This window comes from Malaclemys terrapin, chromosome 2, assembly GCF_027887155.1.
Source record: "Malaclemys terrapin pileata isolate rMalTer1 chromosome 2, rMalTer1.hap1, whole genome shotgun sequence".
Classification (NCBI taxonomy): domain Eukaryota; kingdom Metazoa; phylum Chordata; order Testudines; family Emydidae; genus Malaclemys; species Malaclemys terrapin.
The window spans coordinates 209,610,585-209,637,984 of record NC_071506.1 but is presented as its reverse complement, the minus strand read 5'-3'; the positions used below and the strand labels follow the sequence as shown (position 1 = coordinate 209,637,984).

At 44.0% G+C, this 27,400-nt stretch overlaps 1 protein-coding gene across 5 annotated transcripts in view; it reads left to right on the top strand.

Annotated features, from left to right (window-relative positions):
- Positions 1-27,400, top strand: part of NEK11 (NIMA related kinase 11) — a 176,090-nt gene that overhangs the window by 46,503 nt on the left and 102,187 nt on the right. For all 5 annotated transcript variants that reach the window (XM_054019724.1, XM_054019727.1, XM_054019723.1 and 2 more), the window contains 4 exons: positions 6,744-6,909; positions 16,022-16,140; positions 23,192-23,256; positions 24,888-25,014. In XM_054019724.1, the coding sequence (XP_053875699.1) occupies positions 6,744-6,909; positions 16,022-16,140; positions 23,192-23,256; positions 24,888-25,014 (477 nt within the window). The remainder of the gene's footprint in view (positions 1-6,743; positions 6,910-16,021; positions 16,141-23,191; positions 23,257-24,887; positions 25,015-27,400) is intronic.

Here is a 27,400-nt window from a genome sequence, read left to right as displayed (position 1 = left end):
CCTTAAAAGAATATTAAGGCTGCAAAGTCAAGCACTCCAAAATTGACACCCATATGAGTCATCAGCAGGGTATGAACATTTGGGAGCTATAAGGGGCTGGAGCGTGATGGAATCTTTGAAGATTTTAACTGCTAAATTCTAAGAAATCTCTACAGAGCAGATGTGAACTATGATTTTTCAAAGGCTTATAGCTTGGCCAAATTTGGTTGGATTTTCATCAAATCATCAAAAGGCACAACCCTGATTTAAAAAAAAAAATCCTCCTGTTGATCCAAAAAATGGGAAAGTGGGTGCTAGAACCTCTCAAAGAAAAGGTTGGTAGAATTTTTTAAATTTGGATGAAATTTTTCTAAAAAGTTCAGCCTGAGGCAGTTACCTAACATGTAAAACTTCAGCACAAAAACAGTTAACGTTTGTCAAAGTTATAAGCAACTGAAAAGGTCTGACAGTGGGAAGTGTCAGGCAGCCTCTGGAAGCAGTGCTATCAAACCTGCCTGTAATTAGTTCTGTACACTTTCCTTCACCAATCAATTATTCTTGCTCCTCAGTCATTCTTATTGCTCTTCTCTGAACTCCCACCAACTTCTCTTTAATGTTGGTAATGACCTAAATGCAAATTCCAGATGTGGGCTCACCAGATTCCTAAAGTGAAGGACTATTATCTCCCATCAAAATACATAATATGTGCATGGCGGGGGTTTTAAAGTGGATAGTTTAAAAATATTTCAGTTTGCCTAATTGCATCTTTTTTTTAATGGTTCATTGCTCGTGGCTTTTCATCAGCTGGACTGCAAGTATTATACATGTACAGTGTAAAGAACGATCAGTACTCATGGCACTGACTAACATGGCTACCACCCTGAAACATGTACAGGGTGTAACTTGCACTTTAATTTAGACCAGCTTTATATTGGCAGTCAGCACCTTATCAAAAGAGCACTTTGTTTTGTCTCCTTAGAAGTTCAAGGTTGGCAGTTATTTTGCTAGAGGGTTGTACTATTTGACTATAAAGTTTTTGGGGTTATTTTTTTATGTTCACTAACATTTCTTTTTTCCTAAGAGAAAAGTGTACGAGGAGATGATAAATCTGCAAGGGTTGTCTAAGCTGAGAATTCTGACAGGGCTTCAGATTACAGAAGTGTAGAAGACATTTTTCCTTGCCTGGTAGGGTAGCCATTGCTTGTGCTAGAAGTGTGGTGGTCTGGGAGATCCTGAACATGTAAATGTGTACTGTCGGTATTGATCAATGCAGATAGTCCACCACAAGATTTCTTAAATTCAAATCTACCTGGCAGTGTATAGCTACATGTGTTTTTTATAACTGATAAAAAGTAGAAGTGTGCAGTTTCTTTCCTGGACTGAATTATGAATGTCTAACGCCAAGAGTTTATAACAGATGTTTGCAGATGCTTAAGCATGGGAGTGTGAACCAAGCTACTTCAACATTATATCATAACTCATTGTAAAAGTAGTTTGCTTTCCTCTTCTTATTTTGTGTTATGGAGGAACATAGTTAAGACTACATCAGACTTTTGCCTTTGGCAGAAACTTATGCCTTCTTTAGAGTTGAAATGGTCGGTTGCTTTAGGAAGAAGTAAAGTGGACAGCACTCCATGAAGGAGTGTGTGAATTTTGAGAATATTTTGGTGCCTGGCAAGCATTCCTGGAAAAAGAAATAAACAGTAAAAATCACATTTTTTTTTCAGAAATTTTGCATAGTATGCCTCATCAAATTTTATATCCCTTTTACTCAAAAACCACACCACCCACCAACTTCAAAATTCACCCAAATGTCAACCACCCCCTCTTTTGAATTACAACCCAAGACTTTCTGAAATCTTTTGGCCCTTCCAGTCAAAAACGACAATTTCTACTTAAGTAAAAAGAGCACGAAAAAGAAGCTGCTAAATTGGAGGGAGAGAGATTTTGCCCAGCAGCGGATTTAGAGTTAGTCGGGCCGTGTGCTCAGCTTCATTTTTGGGGCCCCTCGGGCCCAGCCAAGAAAAAGAACATTCTCTCATCTCCCTCCCCGCCCCTGTTTTTCATTCTTTTTTTCCCTTCATCCTCCTCCTATAAGTAATAGGAAGTAAATGAAAATAAAGTGAGGTGCCTTGATTGTTTTTGTAGTCTAACTTATTTTTCCACAGACCACTTGAAAAATTGCTGAGGGTCTCGGCGGACCACTTAATGATCTTTCCAAATAAAGTTTGTACCGTTTGCTAACTATTGTAAAGCATTTTGGATAAGAGCACTTTATATATTTAAAAAAAAAAAACATAAAAAATGTTGGTGTGGGGTCTGGCCAGGACTTAGGGTGCAGGAGGGGGCTCAAGGCTGGGAGTGCAGAGTCTTGGAGGAAGTTAGGGTGCAGGAGCAGGCTGGGGGTTGGGGTTCAGGGACTGGCCAGGAGTTAGGGTGTGGGAGAGGGCTCAGGGTTGGGGCAGGAGGGGGCACAGAGTTGGGGCGTGGAGTGCTTACCTGGAGCAGCTCATATTTGGTGCAGGTGGGAATGTGGGGGGGTAGGACTGCAGGAGCTCCCGTTTGTGCTCAGGATGGGGGTGTGTGGGGGTTACAGGAGTCAGGGAGGGCAGGGGGCTGGGGATATGTGAGGGGGGATGCAGGAGTCAGGGCAGGTGGCTGGGGTCATGGGGGGGTTCACGTAGTGTGAAGTCAGGGACAGCAGGTGGCTGGGGGTGCATGCGCCATGGCTGGGAGTGTGTGTGTGTGGGGGGGTGCAGGAATCAGGGAGGGCAGGGGGCTGGGGGCATGTGAAGGGGGTGCAGGAGTCAGGGCTGGGGGTGCAGGGTCTCGGAGGGAGTTAGGGTGCAGGGTCTGGCCAGGAGTTAGGATGCAGGAGGGGGCTCATGGTTGGGGCGTGGAGCACTTACCTGGAGCAGCTCCTATTTGGTCCGAGGGATGCATGTGGGAATGTGTGTGTGTGTGGGGGGGGGGAGCTGCAGGAACTCCCGTTTGTGCTCAGGGTGGGGGCGTGTGGGGGTTGCAGGAGCCAGGGCGTGGAGGGGCTGGGTATGTGTGGGAGGTGCGGGAATCAGGAAGGGCAGGGGGCTGGGGATGTGTGAGGGGGGATGCAGGAGTCAGGGCAGGGAGCTGGGGTTGTGGGGGTGCTCCCAGCACCCTGCCCTGAGCTGTTCACGTTGGGGGGGGGGGTATGTGTAGGGGGAGTGAGGGGGCCCCACCTTTGCTCCACCCTTTCCCAAAGGCCCCGCCCCTGTCTCTTCTCCGCCTCCTCCCTCAAGGCGCTGTGGCCCCACTCCTCCCCCTCCCTCCTGGAGTGACCTGAGCACCGGCAAACAGCTGTTTGGTGGCGGGGGCAGCACTGAGAGGGGGTGGGAATGCGGCACTCTTAGGGGAGGAGGCAGGGAAGGGGGGAGCTTGGCTGCCGGTAGGTGCGGGCGGAGCCTGCAGCAGGAGCCCCAGGAGCTGGCAGGACCAAGCTTCTGCCACCACAGCTGTCTGGCCCTGGGGGCCCCTGTCATTGGGCCCTGTGCCAGGGCCCCCTGTGTTTCACTGTAAATCCACCTCTATTTTGATGGGCAAAATTAATCTTTGGTTTAGAGGGATAAGCACTGGGCTGGGAGCCAGATGACCACAAGTTCAAGTCTTACTTCTTTCATGGACTGGTTTTAATAATTTTCTATTTTCTTCAGTTATTATTGAGCAAGACCTTATATGCCTGTCTTAGGAGTAAGGCAAGTATTATTTCCCCCCATTTTACAGATCATACAACTGAGGATCTGAGTTGCAAAAGGCCACCTCTGACAGGGAATAGTATTTAAGTTGCTACTGTTGTGGAACCAAATCTTATCCATTTAGCTACACTGCATCTCAGAAAGTTTAGGGTAAAGCTATATAGTTGGTTTAGCTTTTTCTAAAATGGGAGTCCCAGTCTACTCCCTTCACTATCACCCTCAGGTCTGACTCTTGTCCCCTCTGCATTCCAGTCAGGCAGTTTGCACTCCTCCACTTTGCATAAGAGCCAGCAGCAGGAACAATGAGAGCACAGGAGAGACAGTGTCCCAGCTTTCGATTCCAGTGCCCTGCACCACAGCAGCCGCAATTGCAGGAACAGCAATTGCAGGGACCCTCCTGCTCAGTTTCTACACCCTGGAATGAAGCATGCTCATTAGCATGTAGAGTTTAGTTGCCAAACTCTAACAAGACTCTACTGGGCATGTGCAAACTGATTTTTTTCAAAGGCTTATAACTTGGTCAAATTTACATAGTTTTTCACAGGAATATGGTCAATAGCACATTCTTGGTGCCATGCTGTCTCCCCTGCAAAATTTTAAGTCAAAATATGGAGGTGCAAGAGCCTCTTAAAAATGCAATTCTAATAATTTTGATAACATATGGAATAAAATATATTTTCCCCTGTCCTTGTTCTTGGAAATGGTTCAGTTCTTTTTGCCGAAACTTTCCAAAAAATTCAGCCTGAGGCAGACAGCTGGCATGGAAAATGTCAGCCCAAAAAGTTAGTTTGGCAGAGTAACAAACAACTAAACAGAGTATTTATAATGGAAAGTGTTGGGCAAGCTTAACGAGAGATAGAACTATATGTTCATGATATATGCCTTACCTGTATAATACACTTTATGCACAGTAACTCCAACTGGTATGTTTAATGTAGGTGAGGCCACTGTTTAGAGCTGATTTATTTACCATTTCTTGTTAAGTGTTTCTTTTCTGATTGTTAAAAAGAAATTAAACTTTATTCCTCGAGACTGTCATCTGTTTTCTTTACCAGAATCCGGATGAGTTTGAACTCATTTGCTTGACACTTTATTACCAATTCAAAAAGGCTGCTTTGCAGAAAGTAACTCCAAAGTGTCTTTTATATTAAACATAAAAAAATAAAACATTTTATGTTTTGTGTGTGTGTGTGTGTGTGTAAATATAAAATCTACCCACACATATTTATACTATAAGTAAACTTAATCTCGATTGCTTTGCAAAATTTTGTTTCCCAAATGCAAGCAAGTTGCCAATTCTGGATATGAATTAGCATTGTATAGTAGTAAACCAATAGCTCATTTATAAAAGTACAGCTTCTTGATTTGCTGCTCTGTGGTTGAATTTTAATAAGATAAACATCTGCCAGTTGTCTGACAGTTAATGGCAGCATCAAAATCACCGAGTGACTAAGGTGACAAGTTACCTTGACATGTCAGGTTTTTATTGCTGTCCTTGGCATTTAAGGATCATGTATTAAGTGATATTTAATGAAGACTCATTCTATTTGTCAGTTTCGTGACATGATCTGTGTGATGGAAGGAATAATGTCTTGATGTCAACTTAAGATGAGAAGATTGCAGTAGATATTACCTGTCTTAATAGCACAGAAGTAGTTTGAGGATATGTAGGCAAATCAGATTGCATGTTTTATCATCAGGCTGCCAGATGGGGCTTAGGTGAGTTTATGTGAAAATTCATGCATTGTTACTCGGTAACTGATGAGTTCTGTTTGGGGGAAACAATCACTTATGGGGATTTACTACATTCACTCCTCCGAGCAAGTGAATTTCTCTAGTTTGTGTAAAATTCTATTACTGTCATGTTTAACTACTGCGACTTTACAAACGTGTAGCAGTGAACAGCAAATTATTAAAAAAAAATATGAAGACATAATTTCAGCTTGAATATTCCTTTAATTTATTCAAGTCACTGGAAATTCATAATTTTGCTTCAATAAAATAGTTATATTCTCCATATGCTCAAAAGGCTTCTTCAGATACAGATCAGCATTGTATATTCTCTAGTTCAAGTATATGAAAATGCACACCTTATTTGATACACACACAAATTTCTTTCTTAAATATTTCAACAAGAAAATCCTAGTAAGAGTAATATTCACGTCTATAGTGCCTGTCATCACAAAATGTTTTCCAAAAATTGATTAAGTTTCACAACACTCTGGAAGTAGATAGAGATGGGTCTGAGTGCCAAATCCAGCCATGAATCACTCACATGATTAACTTTACATACATGCATAGCCCTATTGATTTTGCAGGATTGGGGAAGTTTTGGTCCTTCAGAATCAATCTTTGACCCCAAAGTTTGGTAACTTTGAATATGGAGTTTTGCTTCAAACCCTGTAGTCAGTATTTGTACTTCTTAGTTTGGCAGGGTTCACGTCCTGGCCAGTCTCTAGTTGGTATTATTATCTCGATTTCATAGATGAGAAGACTGAGGCAGACAAAAGATAAAGTGACTTCCTTACGCTCACATAGCAAGGCAGTAGCAGAACTATGAATACAAGCTGGATCTTGTGACTCCATTTCATGTTTAAATCTCTAATTTATGTTGAGTCTCAATAGTGTTTATAAAATCTAATATCTGTTTTTTTTCCCCCTGTACATTTGATATATGATAGGCCATAATAGTGAAAGTATGTCAAGAAAAAATAGTATAGTATAAATTACTGAGCAAAAGTGTTTTCTTAAATATTGCTGGATTGGCAAAAATATTTTTGCAAATACACCTGAGATCATGTGCAGTGGTATTGGACCATTTTAATATCTAGCATGTTTGCCAGCATTTTACTGTAGTGTCTTTATATTTACTTGATATTGCCTGATCACTTCACATTGCAAAGCCAGATCAAACTTATTCCAGTTAAATGTTTGGTATTAAGATGTCATGGTAGGAAACTATAACTGTGGTTGAAGCTTTATTTGATTTTATATATTGCTGCTTTTATCAATTTGGGGGATCTTTTTTTCCAGAAAAGTTCTGAAGGAAATCTCTGTTGGAGACCTCAAGCCCAATGAAACAGTTGAAGCAAATCTAGAAGCACAACTACTGTCCAAGCTAGATCACCCAGCCATTGTCAAGTTTTATGCAAGCTTTGTGGAACGAGAGAGTTTCTGCATCATCACTGAATACTGTGAGGTAAGACTTCTTGTAAATTATTGTGAACAAATTAGAGGCAGTGTGTTTCTCAAAATAGGCCTTTTAGAAGACTTAGTCCATAACATTATTTATTTGCAGTGTCATCTGCTATTTAGTAGGCACATCTAGATGGTCTGTGGAGCTCATAGACTAAGGATAAATGAGTAGACTGATCAGGGGAAGGGGAATAACAATAGGTAATTTAAATGCAGGCCAGTTTGATTCACTGTAGGCAGCATAACAGAAGGGGGTCTTTAAGAGGAACTTAAATGTGGATAGAGTAGGGCCCTTGTGGATGAGCTCAGGGAGGTTGTACCATGTATAGGGGGCTGTATGGGAAAAAGGCATGGAGGTCTGACAAATGGGCAGGTGAAGCTGGGAGTGTTGGCAGAGTGGAAGGAATGGGGGAGGATATTATTAAACTTGCTAAGAGCAGATAAATAGAGAGGGGCAGAGTTATGTAGCATTTTGAAGGTGGTGACAAAAAACTTAAATTTGATATGATGTTGGTTAGGAAACCAGTGGAGGGATTCAAAGAGGGGAGTTACATGATCAAACCAATAGGAAAGGAATATCAGTTTAGTAGCAGTATTCGCATGGCATGAAAGCAGCGTTTTGTTTGTATCTGGGAGGCCAGTGTGGAGAGGATGCTCTGGTGGTATAAAGCAGGGTATAAAATGGGGGCCTGAATGAGACATTTAACGATTAAGAAAATAAAATTCCATAGAATCAAAAATTAATTCACTCCTTAAAGTAACTTTGTTGATGTTCTTTTATTGTTGGACTGTTCAAGTTTGTTCTGGAAACGACGTAATTTTTTCAGAGTTGTGAGACAGTGAATAACTATCACTCTGTTAATCCAACATGTGTTACAAAAGGACTCTGGTAAGTTGCAAATAACGCTTGATGGGGCATTTCATTATGGTCAGATACCTGTGGAATTGACACATGAAATTAGGGAAAAGTCAAGTCCAGGGCCTAGATTCTTCCCTGCCTTGGGGCTACTTTTTACTGTGCTGCTGGTGCAAAGTAGCCCTAAAGCCAGAGTAACTAACCCCAGACATCACACCAAAATAGGGGCTCTCTCTTCCTCTAATGCTGTAGAGCCTGCATAATGGCTCCTATACCCAAGTGGGTATAGAGAGAATGGCTGAGGAAAACGGGCATGGCAGGGACCCCCCTGCTCCCAGGCACTCACAGCTGCTGTAACATGCCTTTCAGGTTATATGTAACCTGGGCAAGTAAAAGTAGCCTTCAGGCTGCTCTAATGTGCACTAGAAAACCAGAAAATGTACTTCTGTACTGTATGTACTTAGTTCTGATATATCTTTATATATAATGGCATACAGAGCTTTTCACCTAAAATTTGTCTGTTTAAATCCTGCCCAAATTAATGGTGAGCAAAATTTTCTGCCACCTGATGGGTGTTTGGAAGCTTACTGTGTTCTATGTCCAGTTTCTAATGCACAGAACTACTTCCACAATTGGCAGTAAGTGGTACCCTAGCTGGCAGTGTAAGAAGAAAGGCCAAGCATTAAGTTAGCATGGGAAAATGTTCTATTTCCTCCAAACTACTGTGGCTTTGAACCTTGCTGATAGAACAGTGCAGGGCAAGCCTCCTATGCAGCTGCCTGACGCTGTGCCAGTTCTATGAATAACAGTCTGGCACTTTTCATCAGTGCTAACGATACTCGCAGTTATAGAAGAGAAGTGTGTGTGTGTGTGTGTGTGTGTGTGTGTTTTTGTGGACTTCTTTGGTGGGTGACCCATTTCAAATATTGTAAGGCAATATAAAAACAGTCATGTCAATCTGATTTCAAACAAAAGTACCTAGATGAACCTCTGATTCTATTTTGTGGCCTAGAACTAGACATCAGTGAAAGATAATTCTTAAAAACAATAATGGATTAATTCCCCTAAATGACATATGATTTTTTAAATACAACAACAATGAAATGTAACACAAGTCATTACATTCTCAAAATAAAAATAACTTCTCATTTCCTTTCTTCAGTGCAGTTTCAGTTCAGCCTGAAATAAATATTCTCTAAGGAACATTAGCAACTGTAGTCACGAATGCTTGTTCATGTTATCAATCATAAAAGCCAAAAAAGCAAATTCCGTTTCAAAATAGTTATTACTGCATGTTATACAATATTCATGAAATTTAAATGTCTGAAGTAGCTAGACATCTTCCTTGTCCTTCACTTTATTTCCTTCTCTCCTGAACATGAATATACTGACCTTCCCAAACACAAAATAGGAAGAGTGAACTTCTTCAGGGCTTCCTGGCAACAACATTTCAGAATTGTTTTTCTTGAGCAGTTTTTCCTAAGGTACTTACCTTTTCCACAGAATCAAGCTTAGAACAATTTGTAGGTCATTGGAGCCAATCTTTTAAGGGTGAGGGCTGAACTTTATTTCAAAATGGTTGAGGGCCGCTCCCTATGCATTGCTCAGACCACACAAAGAATAGAAACCACCCACAAGCCTCTTGCCTGGAGTCCCCCCAACATGGATGAGTGCCCAATAGGTATAGAACTCCTCAGCTTCTATGCTTTCCCTGGTGTAGGGACATATTGGTGGGAAGGGTTATGTTAGGACAGGGAGGAGAAGTGGCTGGAGCATGGTCCACTGTGGTAATCTCCATCAGGTGTATGGACCTTTTAGGACCATAACCAGCTGGTACAAGTTAGAGCAGGCACTTTGGAGTGGGGTAGAGAATCAAGGAGCTGTCACTGGTTATGAGTTCTGAGTTTCTTTTCTTTTCTCCCTCTTCTGGACTGGTCTGGGTGGCTCCATGAGATAGTTCACCTATCCTTTTTTAGGTACATCACTAAGCTCAGGCAGAGCCCATCTAGCTACCCTGTAGAGAAACAGGTAACTGAGAAACTAGTACTCCTATCTCTTACCTCCCCAGCTATATAGCAGGTGCCACCAGGAAGCTGCTGAGCAGTTGGAACAGAATAGGGACAGCAGGTGTTCAGTGCCCCTCACAGCAGAGCTGCTTTTGGGGCTACAGGGGAGGCAGGGCTCCTACCTCCCCATGTTGTGAATGAGTTGACTCACATCAGTTTTAAAACTGCAGGGCATAGTTAGGTAACTTATTTTCAATTCCTAATCAAATGCAAATATTCTTGCAGGCCACAATTTAGAACCTCAAGGACTACAAGTTTGGACACTACTGTTGTAGGTTAAATCACTCCCATCCCCGGGGAAGCTTGTGGAAGCTGGGTTGAAGTGATACAAAAGGAGGGTGATCTGCGTGGCCTGGAGTAATTGTGGCTGCAGCATCAAGCTTTGGGGGCTTGGGAAAAACAAGGAATACTGGAGAGAACCTCAGGATTTTGACAAGAATGCCAAGCACCCTGGGAGGGAAAGGTTTGGAGAGGAGAAATTGCATAATTCGAGATAATCTGACTTGTAACTTTCTATTATTTATATTTTTAATCACCACTGTGGAATAAGAATGAAGCACTGTCTATTTTCCTTTAGTATCTCATTGTAATCTCCACCCGATACTTGCAATTAAAGTAGGTATGGTGTAGGCAAAGATCTATGTACCTTATAAATTGATTGCAAAGATGTAATTGGACAGTGACGTAGAATTATATGAACAGAAGGAATTTGTGACAATTATCCCTGGTTAAAATGGACAAGCCCTAATTTTTTACCATAACTATTTTTCCAGACTAGTTGAATGAGAAATGTAAATACTGAAATTTTGAATAATAGAAGATTTGGGTTGGAAGAGACCTCAGGAGGTCATCTAGTCCAACCTCCTGCTCAAAGCAGGATCAACTCCAACTACATCATCCCAGCCAGGGCTTTGTCAAGCCGGGCCTTAAAAACCTCTCAGAATGGAGATTCCACCACCTCCCTAGTTAACCCATTCCAGTGCTTCATCACCCTCCTAGTGAAATAGTTTTTCCTAATATCCAACCTAGACCTCCCACACTGCAACTGGAAACCAGTGCTCCTTGTTCTATCCATTTGCCACCATTGAGAATAGCCGAGCTCCATCCTCTTTGGAACCCTCCTTCAGGTAGTTGAAGGCTGCTATCAAATCCCCCCTCACTCTTCCCTTCTGCAGACTAAATAAGCCCAGTTACCTCAGCCTCTCCTCCGTAGGTGCCAACTCCGTAGGTGCTCCAGGTCTGGCCCACCCACAGGGAAAAAATGGTGGGTGCTGAACACACATTGGCTGCCCCCCTATTAGCTGATCCTCACCCCCCCCCCCAGTGCCTCCTGCCCATTGGCGGGCCATGTGGATCAGAGCCTCCCGTCCACCACGATCAGCTGTTTCGCAGCATGCAGGAGGCTTGGGGGAGGGAGTGAGGAGGCGGTGCGCCTGGGGGAGGTGGCAGAACTGGTCAGGAAGAGGTGGGGCAGAGATGGAGTGAGGGCCTGAAGAGGCAGGGTGGGGATGGGGCTTTGGGGAACAGGTGGAGTGGGAGCAGAACCTGGGGCAGAGCCAGGGTCGAGCACCCTCTGGCACTTTGGAAAGTCAGCGCCTGTGCTCTCCTCGTAAGTTATGTGCCCCACCTTCCTCCGCTGGACTCTCTCTAATTTGTCCACATCCTTTCTGTAGAGGGGGCCCATACGACGGGCATCATGGCTCTCGCTTTCGGGGCTGTCGGTAGAGTCCCAAATCCATAATGCAGGACCTGCCGTTTGATGGCAAGGCCCTATTTGCGGAACAGACAGACACCCGTCTGCATGGGATGAAGGACTCCCACACCACCCTGCAGACGGTAGGCCTCTACGTCCCGCCCCTTAAGGACAAGCCCAGGCCTCAAACCTCTGCTCCTCCGGCTTGGGGCAGATACGAACCCCCGCCTAAACGGCAGAGGGAACAAAGGCATAAGTCCCAACGCTAATCTGGTTCGGCCCCGCGGCCTGGGTCCTCAAAGACCAAACTGCCGGGAAAATGGCGTTTTGGACTTGGGGGGGGGGAGGAGGGGTCCACCGGGCCTGTTGCCAGTGCACCCCCCACCCAGTTAATAAAGTTGCCTTTTATGAACCGTTTATCGGCCTTCTGACTGCAATGGTCCTGTATAACGTCAGACCAATGGGTCCTCAGCAGCATCTCCCAAGGGTACAGGCTGCAGTTTGTTTCAACCCCTCCCAACTGTCTCCCATCTGGGCAGCCGGCCAGGGTCCTGGAGCATGACCTCCTCCTCTGCCAGGAGGTAGAGCGCCTCCTCTCCCTGGGAGCGGTGGAAAGGGTACCTCAAGAATACCAGGGCAAGGGTTTTTATTCCAGGTATTTCCTCATCCCGAAGGCGAAGGGCGGGCTTCAGCCCATCCTTGACCTGCGGAATCTCAACCAGTCCCTGGTTCGTTGCAAATTCTGCATGGTGTCCCTGGCCTCTATTATTCCATCCCTAGACCAGGGGGATTGGTTTATGGCACTGGACCTCCAGGATGCGTACTTTCACATCCACATTTTCGAGGGTCACAGGCGCTTCCTCCATTTCCTGGTGGGTCAGGACCACTTCCAGTTTACAGTCCTCCCCTTTGGCCTCTCTGCTGCCCCAAGAGTATTCACGAAGTGTCTGGCGGTGGTGGCCCACCTCAGGAGAAAAGGACTGCAGATCTCCCCCTATCTTGACGACTGGCTCCTCAAGGGCCGGTCTCGGTCTCTGGTGCAGCAGCAGATCAGTTTCCTGCTGGACACCTGCGCAGCTCTAGGCCTACTGGGAAACGAGGAGAAATCCTCGTTAATCCCCATTCAGTGCATAAGCTTTATAGGGGCGCTGCTAGATTCCTGGGTGGCCACAGCCTCCCTCCCACAGGACAGATTCGAGACGCTCAAAGCTCTCATCGCCTCGGTCACGGCCTTTCCGGTAATCACGGCATGGGTGTGCCTGCAAATCCTAGGCCACATGGCAGCTTGCACCTATGTGGTGCGACATGCCAGGCTTCGGATGAGGTCCCTTCAGCTTTGGCTGGCCTCCCGGTACTCCCAGGCCAGGGATGGCCTGGACAAGGTCGTCACGGTGCTGCCAACGGTGGCGGCACACCTTCAGTGGTGGTCTCTCCCAAGCAACATGCTCCGGGCTATTCCCTTCCGAGAGCCCTCTCCCTCACTAGATATAGTGTCGGATGCCTCGGACCTGGGCTGGGAAGCTCACGTGCGGGACTTCAGGACCCAGGGTATGTGGTCGCCCGAGGAACTGACCCTGCACTTAAGTGTCAGGGAGCTCAGGGCCGTGCACCTGGCGTGCATGGCCTTTTGCCACCACATACAGGGAAGGTGGTCAGAGTCCTCATGGACAACACGATCGCCATGTATTACATCAACAAGCAGGGGGCATCCGTTCCCAGGCCTTATGCCAGGAAGCCCAGCTCCTGTGGGAGTTCTGTATAGCCCACAATATACTCCTGCGGACCTTTTACCTGCCTGGCAAGAGCAACACACTTGCGGACCACCTGAGCAGGGTTTTCTCCCAATAGCACAAGTGGTTCCTGCACAAGGAGGTAGCCAGGTGGATCTTCCTGCAGTGGGGTATTCCCCAGGTACACCTGTTCGCCACCACCCAGAATCGCCAGTATCCCCAATTCTGCTCCAGGGCGGGAGAGGGCGATGTAGGATGCGTTCCTGCTCCCATGGTCGGGGCCCCTGTTGTATGACTTCCTGTCCTTCCCCTTAATAGGCAGGGTATTACAGAAAGCGAAGTCTGATGGGGTGCGGGTTATCCTCATAGCCCCAGACTGGGCCTGTCAACATTGGTACGGGACCCTACTGCAACTTTTAGCACCCCCCACCCCCTTGCAGGCTGCCGCTCCGCCCGGACCTCCTCTCGCAGGAGGAAGGTCGTCTCCTCCACCCCAACCTTGCCCCACTCCACCTGACAGCGTGGCTGCTCCATGGTTGAATGAGGAGGAAGGGAAGTGTTTGGAGGATGTGAGAAGGGTCCTGCTGGAAAGTAGGAAACCCTCCAGGCGTCGAACCTACCTGGTTAAGTGGTATAGGTTCTCTGTGGGCGAGGGATAGAGGTTCCTCTCCCACATCTATCCAACTTGTCCTCGATTACCTCCTGTCTCTTAGGACCCAAGGGCTGGCACCCTCCTTCATCAGGGTGCACCTGGTGGCCCTTTCAGCTTTCCACCCACCGGTGCAGGGCCTGTCTGTTTTCTCATCACATGATGGCCTGGTTTCTGAAAGGGTTAGATTGGGCATTCCCTTACACCAGACCTCCGGTCCCCCTCTGGGACCTAAACCTGATACTCTCCTGCCTCACAGGGCCTCCCTTTGAGCCATTAGCCATGTGTTCGTGGTCCCACTTGGCATGGAAGGTGGCGTTCTTAGTAGCTATCACCTCAGCCCGCCGGGTCTCCGAGCTCAGGGCCCTGACCTCTGAACCGCTGTATACAGTCTTCCATAAGGACAAGGTTCAGCTCTGCCCTCACCCCGCCTTTTTGCCGAAGGTTGTCTCGGCTTTTCACATGGATCAGGATATTTTCCTCCCGATCCTCTGTCCTAAGCTCCATTCCTCCAATGAGGAATGCCGCCTGCACATGTTAGATGTGCGCAGAGCGCTGGCCTTTTATCTGGACAGAACCAGGCCATTTAGGAAGTCTCCCCAGCTGTTCATTGCTTCGGCCGAGTGCATGAGGGGACGACTGGTGTCCACCCAGCAGATCTCCCGCTGGATCACCTTGTGTATTAACACCTGTTACGACCTGGCAGGAGTTTCCCCGCCTCCTATTGTGAAGGCTCATTCGACGGGAGCCCAGGCCTTGTCTGCGGCCTATGTAACTCATGTCTCTATTCAGGACATCTGTAGGGCTGCTACATGGTCCTCTATCCACACCTTCTCATCACACTATGCGATCGTCTCCCAAGCAAGGGATGATGCCGGGTTTGGTAGGGCGGTGCTCCACCCGGGTAACCCTTAAAACTTTAGTCTTAAACGCCTACCTGCCTCCATCAGATATAGCTTGGAGTCACCTATAGTGGAATACACATGAGCAATCACTTGAAGAAAGGATAGTTACCTGTTCCCTAACTGGCGTTCTTCGAGATGTGTTGCTCAAATGTATTCTATGTCCCACCCTCCTTCCCCTCTGTCGGAGTTGTCTGGCAAGAAGGAACTGAGGGTGGGGGGAGCACGCAGCCCCCTTTATGGTGTGATATACCAGTGCCACTCCAGGGGTCGCAGCGGTGCTCCCCCACTACGGATACTGCTAAGGGAAAAACTTGCGGCACCGGTGCACGTGGCGAGCACGCACACCTATAGTGGAATACACCTGAGCAACACATCTCAAAGAACGCTTTGTGTTATGGAACAGGTAACTGTCCTTTCCTGTGCCCTCAATAAGGCTTCTTTAAAATACAGCCAGCTCTCCTGGACTCCTTTCCCCCTCATATTAGCCTCCCAGGGGATCCTGCCCATCAGTTCCATGAGAGAGTCAAAGTCTGCTTTTCTGAAGTCCAGGGTCTGTATTCTGCTGCTCTCCTTTCTTCCTTTTGCCAGGATCCTGAACTCAACCATCTCATGGTCACTGCTGCCCAGGTTGCCACCCACTTCTACTTTCCCTACCAATTCTTCCCTGTTTGTGAGCAGCAGGTCAAGAGGATCATGGCCCCTAGTTGGTTCCTTCAGCACTTGCCCCAGGAAGTTGTCCCCAACACTCTCCAAAAATCTTCCTGGATTGTCTGTGTACTGCTGTATTGCTCTTCCAGCAGATGTCAGGGTAATTGAAGTCCCCCATGAGAACCAGGGCCTGTGATCTGGAAACATCTGTTAGTTGTCCGAAGAAAGCCTTGTTTACCTCATCCTCCTGGTCTGGTGGTCTAGAGCAGATGTCCACCACGACATCATCCTTGTTGCTCTCGCCTCTAAACTTAACTCAAAGACTCATGGTCTTTGATATCTCTAATTGGAAGATGATTTTCCTTTTAGGTTGCATGTATTTTGAAAAATTGTATTAAACAGAATTTTTAGAAAGCTATATTGATAAAGATCAGCATTAGAATTAAAGGGTGTATCATATACCCAATATGCCTGTGGGTAACAGATAACAACTGAGTCTTATTTTTTGGCATAAGAAGAAATGTTTATAACCCTTATATTAAACATGCCAATATCCTCCAATGTTTCAGGGTCGAGATCTAGACTGCAAAATTCAAGAATACAAAGAAGCTGGGAAAATATTCACTGAAAGCCAGATAATAGAATGGTTTATACAGTTGTTGCTTGGAGTCAACTATATGCATGAAAGGTACAGTAATTTACTTTTTCATATGAAACCAGTTAGATGTGATATGACAGAGCATACTTGTATTGGCTAATTACAGATATTCAAATGGAAATAAAACCCTGCTGATTGTTTTATATATATAGAAAACCCTGTACACCCATTTTGAATTAGTATACGTGATTGAAAAACCATTTAGCAAGAACAGTGAGTTCTTTCAGAAGTCAATACCTAGACTTCTATTACAACCTGTCATCTAGCAGTATTATGACCCTCTTTTAGCAGTAGTCATCATTTGTAGACCTTTATATTCTCAAGGTTGTCACCTGGATCTTAGAAAATAGAGTAGGATCAAAACAGTTAATCAAATCTTGTGAGTAAAACAAATATTCAGCCTTATAAGAGAGAAAACACCTCTTAAACATAAAGAGTAAAATTTATTTCTGGAGCAACTCCATTAATATCAATAAAGTTACCTTAGGGATAAATTTGGCCTAATGTTCCTCATTTTGGATATGTGTTTGAAGGCACTTACTATTTTCATCAGTACATCAATGACTTAACCTAAAAAAATACCGCAGGTGACTCAGGCAATTATGTTTCGAATCTAAGTGATGAGCATATTTTTGTAATTTTCTAATAATGTAAGATCCATAACACCAGAGAAAATAAATTAGTCATTCCACAAAGTTCCACAGGTTATTTATTTCAAATCTACTTATAAGGTCCACTTATTCTTCTCTAATCTAGAGATATGAAAAGAGAAATAATGATTCCACTCTAAGGCTGAATGGCTTTGTCTAGGCTAGATAAATTTGGCAAGCTGACCACTGGTTGGTCCCACCAGCACATCGGTTACACCCCTCCACCTTCATGTCCACACACAATTGCTCCCAGCAATGTGCAGACAGTTGAACTACTGTTTGGATTAGATTTGCTTTGAACAAGGCTAGCCACCATATGATGATCTACCCAGCCAGTCTCCACTAATGTAGTCCCAATATGGACAGTGATTTCTGGCACACTACCCCTGGTGGTGCAAATAGTCGGACCAGTGCACTGGACACTACTTAGGTAGCTTGTGTAATCCACTTTCACATTTCACTACACAGTAAAAGTTTGACCTAGATGGGACTCCTCACATGCTTAAAGTTAAGCATGGGCTAAAGTGCTTTGCTGGATCAGGACCAGTGCGCTCAGCACTTTGCAGGATTGAGCCCTAGGAGAGCAGACAGGGGAAAGACTCCTTTCTTAGTGGCTTTTCAGAAGTTCTAGAGCAGGGAGCCTAACTTTCAGCATCTTCCCTTTTTCATCAAAGTTGTTTGTGGCTGTTGGCAACACTAAAATACCATTGTGATGAGCTTGATATAAAATCCTATATAGCTAACTCTACCCTCCCAAATCCCAGCATATTTCATCCTCCATTACTCGAAGACTTGGACCCATGCCAGTCTTTTAGGGATAAGAATCCCTTGGCTGTAAAGGCAGTATTTTAGCAGAGGTTGGTACCTTTGCCTATACATCTACAGACTGCTGTAGAGAGCATGATGGATAGAGGTCTCTGCTTTGAGTGCTACCTTTCAGATTATCCAAGGAGTGCTTTCCCAGCATTTGCCTCAGACAGAAAATGAAGAATAGGATTGAAATGAAAAACCTCCAAATCTAATTAAACTACCAATTTTCTTTTTCAAACTCCAGTTGGGGAATTAGGTATTAAGAATGGTCATATCCTAGAAAGACAGCTTTGTGTGAAACCCTTACTTAAACACACACATTATATATATACACATATACACACACACACACACACTAAATAAGGGGCTACACTAGGTGTAAAAAGTCAGGACTCACCCCTGCAGCGCCTCCTGCTGGTCGTCTAGGGAATTAGCTCACCAGCACCTGGAGCGCCCTCTGCAGGCCGGTGATCCGCCTGTCCTCTTCTGGTACCCATGTCTCTCCCATGACCTGATGCCCGTATTACTGGGATGCTGCCCCCTGGCAGTACCCCACAGATCTCAGTCTTCCCTCCCTGGGGAACCTCCACCCACTATCCCCACCTTGCCTTACCACAAGGTCACTGCCAGTCACCAACTAGCCCCCGCTCCCTGGGGCAGACTGCAGTATAGGCCACTCATCACTGGCAAGGGGGGGGGGTTGGACCTGCTGCCTTGGCCTAGCCCTGGGCTGCCCTCTGCAACCCCCTGTACCCCTTGGCCTTCCACTAGGCCACAGCCTGGGGCTCCCCAGCCTGTCCCCAGCCCTGCTCCACTCAGGTACACTATCCCTCACTTGCTGCAGCCAGGCCCTTCTCTCTCTGCACTCAGAGAGAGACTGCTAAGCTTCTGGCTGCCCTGGCCTTTATAGGGCCAGCTGAGTCTGGTTGGGGCGTGGCCCCAGCTGCAGCCACTTCCCCCAATCAGCTCAGCCTAAAAGCTGCTTTCTCCAGCCACAGCCCCCTCTGGACCGGAGCAGGGTTACCACCCCGCTACACTATGTAATAAAGTGAAACTAAAAAAGCTTCGCTGTCCCAGGCTCTTAACTTCTGTCTTTCCCCTGTGATTTTCATCTCTCTATGCCTTCTGTAGCTCAGGTTCCCCCTTCCCCTTTTTATTTTCTCTCTTTGAGTCATCACTGTTTAATGGCACTTCCCCAACCACGCTCAGATAGTTTGACAATTTTTATTTGCATTCCTTTTAATGCATCCTATATTTGTATATAGATGCACATTTAAAAAAATATTCTGTACCTTTCTGGTATTTCTTTATTATCATGCAACATAAAAATTATCAGAGACAAACGATAGCAAGAATGTAAATATGTGGACTTTTTAATAATTCTATAACAGGCATCCATTCTAGGTACAAAAAATATAATTGCCAGCCTCTATTTATATACTTATACTGATTTCTTCTCTAACAATATGGAAAAATTATAGCACATGCTTTTAATCATTTCCAGTTCTAGTGCAAAGACAACATGGGCCTAAAACTGGAAAACATGAGTATTCATAAACAATTGCATTTCATAATAAAAAAAAATTCCTTGGATCGTGAGAAGAACTTTTGCTCAGGAGCATTTAAATTGCATACAATTATCCACATAGCTGAGCATGTGTCTACAGCTTAGCTGAAACTACTGCTTCAGTATTTAAAAATTCTATTTTCAAAACAAGATGTTTTTTGCTACCTGGAAGGATTTTTGCAATGACATTACAGATTACAAAGATTAGAAATTTTCATCTTTTTCTTGTGCTTCATAAATCTCAAAGGGTATGATTATCTCATGGTGACCACACCACCTACTGTGTATTTTACATAATTGGAAGTTTTTTTGGATTTGAACTTGACAGCTAAATTGTCTAGAATAAATGGATGCACATCTCATCTATCATTAGTATAACAGAAAGAGAAATAATGGACTGCGTGCTTGTTTAGGTTAGAGAAAGTTAGCATGCTAACCACCATTTGGTCTAGCGCTTGCAACACATCACATGTCCACACACAAAATTGCTCCTAACAGCATCCAGGCAATCACGCCATTGTTGAGACTTCTTTTGAGTAAAACTAATCACTATGTGGTCCTTCACCTTGGTAATTTCCACTAGAGCAGTTTCAAAATGGAATGATTTTGGCATAGTAGCCCCAATGGTGCAAATAGGCCGTCAACTACCATCCTACAGTGCACGAGGCACTGCTTAGATTGCTTGTTTGGTCTTTCTGCCTTCTACTGCACAGGAGTCAAGTTTGCCAGAAGCCACTTAGCTCTACAAATAGTTCTTCACACACTGTTCAAATTAGTTCCATAATATTTTCACAGCAGTAAACTTCACTCTGTTTCAGTTGGTAGCATGTGGCAGAGGAAGCCTTATTCAGCTTGAGCAGAGCATGATGAAAAAAGTTCTTCCATACTTGTCTATGAAAATAGATTGTTTCTGTCTACTGCACCCTGAAGTATGGTGCTTTTATAAAACAAGTGAGGATCAAATGCACAGTCTATTGTACATAGGCACAGGTAAATTTATAACGTTTTTAATAACTAAATTTAGCCACATTTGAAACCCACCCTTTGGAATCCAAATCCTGCCCAGAAATCAGTGACCGGTTGTTTACTTCAGAGTTTCTTTGTGATGAATAGTAGCCACAGAATGTATCCATCTGAACAAAGTGAGACATTTTATATAAAAATAAATATGTATACATATGTGAAATGATGAATGTTACTTTAAATAGCGTAATGTTCCTTGCTAATTTAATGCATGACAAATGCATGTATATTGCTTTAAAAAGTTGCTATAACAAGTGTATTTCATCTGTTTATTTAGAAACCTTGGTAAATACCCACTGCATAATCCATTGATTTAATTCATTCTCATCTCTCAATGCACTATAAAAACAAATTGGTTAACTATTATCCTTGGCGACAAGAACTGGAAGTAGTTTAAATATTAAAATACTATTGAAATCTTTTCTTTATATTTCACTAAGCATAAAGACTCATTTTTCAATCTGCAGTCTGTAAATATACAATAATGCCTTCTATTAGGTATTTATTATTTGTATTTTATTGTTAATTATTTGTGAATAGTATATATTGGACTCTGTGAAATTACCTTTGTATCTCATGAAAACATTACTTTCCCATGAGATGTGGACTAAATTGCTCAGTTAAATGATGCATCAGAAGAAGTTATTGTCTCAGTATGGAAAACATTTTAGAAATCACTACAGTATTTCAGTACAGAAAACTTTAAAATTTTCAGGAAAAACAGGGCAATATTTGAAGATTGCTGAACAACAACTGTAGTCAGTTACCATATTTGATTTTATTGCTCACCCCAAAGGATTCTAGAGCCTCTGGTGCTCTCTTTATCTATTCTAAATGCTTGAAGAATTGGTCTCAATGAGACTACATGCAATACCAGTAACTGTAGGTATTGTAGACTGTTGTTCTAACTCCACTTGGGGGCAGATTATCACCTGAAAGAACATTGTTGTATATGCCACTGACACCACAGGAATCAAGTGGGCAAGGTAAGACCTAGATGGGATGGTGGGACATGAGGGAGCCCTATGGGGGGAGAATTAACAAAAATTCCTTGAGCCTGTGCTTTGTATATAATATAGATGATGGTGGTGATTATTATTGTTTTTTACTTGGGTGGGGGGAGGAATATAGGGGTGTCAAGGGTAGAAATTTCAAGAAGTTGAGAAAATATGGTTACACACAGCACTACTCATGGCTTAGAAGGGCAACTAAAATTATTACGGGTTTGGAACGGATCCCATATGAGGAGAGATGAAAGAGGCTAGGACTTTTCAGCTTGGAAAAGAGGAGACTAAGGGGGGATATGAGAGAGGTATATAAAATTGTGAGTGATGTGGAGAAAGTGAATAAGAAAGTTATTTACTTGTTCCCCCACCAAATGAAATTAATGGGCAGCAGGTTTAAAACAAATACAAGGAAGTTCTTCACACAGTGCACAGTCAACTTGTGGAACTCCTTGCCTGAGAAGGTTGTGAAGGCTAGGACTATAACAGGGTTTAAAAGAGAACTGGATAAATTCATGGAGGTTAAGTCCATTAATGGCTATTAGCCAGGCTGGGTAAGGAATGGTGTCCCTAGCCTCTGTTTGTCAGAGGGTGGTGATGGACAGCAGGAGAGAGATCACTTGATCATTACCTGTTAGCTTCACTCCCTCTGGGGCACCTGGCATTGGCCATTGTTGGTAGATAGGATACTGGACTGGATGGACCTTTGGTCTGACCCAGTACGGCCATTCTTATGTTCTTATGGTGTCATGTGAATCCTTGAATAACATCTTGGTTAAAACTGATGGGAAAGAGAGAGAGAATGATATATATTTAATAGATTTTTTTTTCAAGTAACACTTTTTCCCTGAGAGGGGGTTCTCAGATCTTTGAGGATCCCCCACTTTTTAATTCCTCTATTCTGAAGTATCTCAAGATGAGGATTACCCTTCTGGCAGATGACAGAACATAGCTCCCTTAAGAGCAACCAGATGGATAAAAAGAGCAACAGGTTTTGTTCCCTTCCATCAAAGGCTGACTATGCTGCCTCTGCAGCTCACCTACTTCCTTACATCAAAGAACTGAGTGCTAGGCTCAAACTATGACACCTGCATTCATGTGTTTTATACTAGGTACTGTGACAGACCCAGACCAGTGGGATACAGGAGTCTGGTAGAGAGCAAATATACTGGTCACTGGATGAGTAGTTTTCTGTTCCCTGAGTGACCAGAGCAGGGCCTGCACTAGAGTAATCAGGAACCTGCTAGAACCAGTTAAGGCAGGCAGGCTAATTAGGACATCTGGAGCCAATTAAGAAGAAGCTGCTAGAATCAATTAAGGCAGGCTAATCAGGGCACCTGGGTTTTAAAAAGGAACTCACTTCAGTTTGCGGTGCAAGTGTGAGAAGCTGGGAGCAAGAGGTGCAAGGAGCTGAGAGGGTGTGGGTGTGCTGCTGGAAGATTGAGGAGCACAAGTGTTATCAGACACCAGGAGGAAGGTCCTGTGTTGAGAATAAGGAAGGTGTTTGGAGGAGGCCATGGGGAAGTAGCCCAGGGAGTTGTAGCTGTCATGCAGCTGTTACAGGAGGCACTATAGACAGTTGCAGTCCACAGGGCCCTGGGATGGAACCCGGCATAGAGGGCGGGCCCAGGTTCCCCCAAACCTCCCAATTGACCTGGACTGTGGGTTCTCCCAGAGAGGAAGGTCTCTCGGCTGTTCCCCAACCCACATGGTGAATCTCTGAGGCAAGAAAATCTGCCAATAAGCGCAGGACCCACCAAGATAGAGGAGGAACTTTGTCAGAGTACCTAGTTCCTAATCCTGCAAATAATTACACATGGATGCATTTCTCCACCGCAAGGAGCCCCATTGAAGGCAATGGAGCCAGGTACAGGGATGTGCCTTTGTACTGTGAGTTGCAGGACTGGGTCCTAGTCTGCCAGGCTGGCCTTTAGTAACACCGTTCTAATGAAGGAAGTGGCTGGGTTAGTGTATTTGACTATAATTTCCCCAAATCAGATGAAATTGAATTCCCCTTTGTGTTTCAGGAGAATACTTCACAGGGATTTAAAAGCCAAGAATATTTTTTTGAAAAATAACCTTCTTAAAATTGGTAAGATTTCCTTACTTTCTTAGATGACTTTTAGTACTATAGAAAATTCCATCACAGATGTTATAAATATGTAGATTTAAATTAGTTGGTATCTAGAGGTGTCTAATGCACTGTATCTTTTTTGTGGTATAGTTCTAAAACTATGGTAATACTTAGTTTTGTGAATGGCTTTTTAACTAGGGGATGTCAACTTTTCATGCACAAGCATTTGAAAACAAAAGGATATCTTAAGGCATTATTTTATTTTGAACTTGATCTAGACTTGAGAAACAATGTATATCTTTTTGTATAGAAGATTCATGACCAATTGATTTTTTTCTCCATGCTTTAAAAATCATTGCAAGTTTTTCTTGTAAAATCATTTTATGTCTCCTTATGAACATTCAATATAGATCATTAAAATGTGCATATAATTTAATCTCCAGCCTTTTCTAATAGTTATTGGTATTTATAATAGTTATTTCCAACCATTACACCCTAGATTTACTAATCTTTATATAAATTGGTTCTCTTTCGTTTCAAAATGAAATATTTGTAGGAACATATTGCCAAGTCTTGTCAAGACACCAGAACTGAGAAGACTCTGGACTCTTATTTTCACAATATGCAGTTGTCTTATTTTCAAACATTGCACAATATTAACATTAATAAAATAATGTCCCTTTTCAAAATCTTTTCTGGTGAAAGAATTGCGAAAGCAATAACTTTTTCCCCTTATAAAACAGTTCTTTCTTTTTCTATATAAGTGCATATGTTCATGCACTGCATCTGTTTTATTCCCCTGTGTAAGGGGGATAGGTGTACTGACTCTTATACTCAGTATGTTTGTGTCAATCGCAGCCATATTGTTAGTTAAATTCATTAGTAATTTTTTTTACTTCTTCTAAACATTCTTTTATATGAATGTCATGGTAATGAAAGGTTCCAGACTGATATTGTAGCAATTTGATCTAACCTAATCTCTGATTTTTCTACTGCACCCATCACCATGGTGACGAGTTGTCAAAATCTTCTATTTAAAAGGTACAGCATGCATAGGCATCAGCAGTGCAAAATTCTCCACACTGCCTAGACAATATGCCTTGGCCTTGAACTGTAGGAATCCCCTCAACAGGGGAGAGAAAGTTCATTCTCCAGGCCCTTTCAATCCTTAGCATCTCTGCTGAGAGTATAAGCAACGTTGCCAGTTATTAGTGCTGCTTTCTGTGAGATGGATGGACATTAATCCATGGGGAAAAGGACTGACTCTGTCAAATCAATTTAATATACCAGACAGCCATAAGATGGAAAAAACTTCTGTTTACTATTAGCTTGGGCTGTATTTGAATCAACAGTGTAGAAGTGAAAAGTTCTCTATCTCATTACCAATACTCTGAGCCATTCAGTTACCCCAATTTTTGTGTTTCAAGTGGCAGATCCTTGCTGATAACTATCATAGCTTCACTGATTTCAACAGAGTTATGAGAATTCACACCAGCTGAGGATCATTTTTTAAATAATATTAAATTATAAAATGTTATATTAAAGACACTCAAAGTAAGTTTAGAATTCGTGATTTGATTTTTAGTCTAGATTTTCTTAACGACCTAGTGTTTTTTTTTTTTTTTTTTTAAATACAATTTTATTTTAAGGGGACTTTGGAGTTTCTCGTCTCTTGATGGGATCGTGTGATCTGGCAACTACGTTTACTGGGACACCTTACTACATGAGCCCAGAGGCACTGAAACATCAAGGTTATGACACAAAATCCGACATTTGGTGAGTGGGTAACATGGTGTTTGGACTGGAGTATTCATTTCTTTGTAAATAACAAGTCGATTAAAATGCATTGGTTTTCTAGGTCACCATCTATTTGCTTGTATTATGTGCTTGCTATTTCTTTTCATTAACAAATTTTTTGAATACAAAAGAAGTCAGGGCCACCTGGTTAGAATGCTTGACTACTCCATTAGAACTATTCAAAGGCACTTATTTCAGTTCATAGCTACGTTGCAATTTGGAGCTTTGTTCCTCATGTTTAGAAGTGAGTAGGCTGTTGTCATAGGACGAGCTGGGCCTTTAAAGGGAAGATCAGGCGCAGCCTCTGCCAGTACCTGTCTTTTCTTCCAGGTCAAGGAACTTGGTGGAGAAGGATCAGGTGGTCATAGATGAGGAGCAAGGCCAGTTGGGAAGTGGGAGACAGGATAAAAGACAGGTTCCGTTCATTGGTGGGAGAAGTAATAGGAGAGCAGCAGCTTGCTGTTAGGCTTTCCAGTGACTGGGATCTGGGAAAGGACCAATAATGGTTCCCCTGGCAAGGGCACCAGGAAGATCCTGTGAGGGGCTTGACTGAAGAAGCCTGGAAAGGGCATGGGGAGGAAGGAGACAGTAGGAGGTAGTCCTGGGAACCATGAAATAGAAATTTGTAGTGTAAGGACAGACAGATGCTTTGCAGCACAGGGTCCCAGGATCAGATCCTCGAGTGGTTGGAGAGCTTGGGCTAACCTACTGTGTCACTTAGAAGTGGTGGGAAAAACCACGGTGCCCAAGGTGAAGAGCTTTATGAGCTCCTGAGATAAAGGGCAAAGGACCAAGTCGAGATACCTAAGTCTAAAGTGATGAAGGACTTTGGGCAAAGGGTATGTAGGAACCCCTGCAGACAAAGGGAAATAGTTTTGGTTTGGGGACTTTTATTTGCTGTGGATAGTAGGAATCTTGATTTGGCCAAATCACCCTACCAGCCCAAGGAAAACCTCCAGAGGAGGGAAACTGAGACACAATAGGGAAACAGAGGCAGTGGCACACACTTGACACCAGAGAGGTAAGCACACCCTCACAGTCATCTGTCTTAGACAATAGTTTATAATTTTCCTGCTATTCTAAAAATATTTGTAAGTGACTGAAGCCTGGTCTACACTACGAGGTTAGGTCGAATTTAGCCGCGTTAGATCGATTTTTATAATGAATGCGTCTACACAACCAACTCCATTCCGCAGACCTAAAGGGCCTTTAAAATCAACCACTGTACTCCTCCCTGACAAGAGGAGTAGTGCTAAAATCGACCTTCCTGGGTCTAATTTGGGATAGTGTAGACACAGTGCTGTGCAATTCGATGGCATTGGCCTCCAGGAGTTATCCCAGAGTGCTCCAATGTGACCGCTCTGGACAGCACTTTCAACTCCAGTTCATTAGCTAGGTACACAGGAAAAGCACCAGGAACTTTTGAATTTCATTTCCTGTTTGGTCAGCGTGGCAAGCTCAGCAGAACAGATGACCATGCAGTCCCAGAATCGCAAACGAGCTCCAGCATGCAGCGAACTGGAGACACTTGATCTGATTGCAGTATGGGGAGAAGAATCTGTGCAGGCAGAACTCCGATCCAGCAGAAGAAATGCTGAGATATCTATGCCAAAATTGCACAGGGCATGGTGGATAGAGGCTACACCAGGGATGCACAGCAGTGCTGTGTGAAAATTTAAGGAGCTCAGGCAAGCCTACCAAAAGACAAAGGAGGCAAATGGTCGCTCCAGGGCAGAGCCCCAGGCATGCCACTTCTGTGATCAGCTGCATGCCATTCTAGGGGAGGACCCTACCAGTACCCCAACACTCTCCGTGGACACCTGCAAGGTGGCAGCCTCATGCAACATGGATAAGGATTTTGTGGATGAAGAGGAGGAGGAGAATGCGCAGCAGGCAAGTGGAGAATCCATTCTCCCCGGCAGCCAGGACCTTTTCCTCACCCTGGAGCCAATACCCTCCCAGGGCCTATTGTTCCCGGTCCCTGAAGGTCGAGAAGGCACCTCTGGTGAGTGCACATTTGTAACGACATTACAGGGGTTAAAAGCAATTGTGTTTAATGTTTGATTTGCCCTGAGCAATTGGGATGCATTCGCGACCAGTACAGCTAATAGAAAAGTCTGTTAACGTGTCTGGGGATGGAGTGGGAATCCTCAAGGGGCATCTCCATGAAGCTCTCCTGGAGGTACTCTGAAAGCCTTTACAGAAAGTTTCTGGGGAGGGCTGCCTTATTTCGTCTTCCACGGTAGGACACTTTACCAGGCCAAACCAGTAGCAAGTGGTCTAGAATCCTTGCAGCACAAAGCATGGCAGCAAATGGTCCTGGGTTTTGGTCGCATTCATGCAACATTCGGTCTTTATCTTTCGG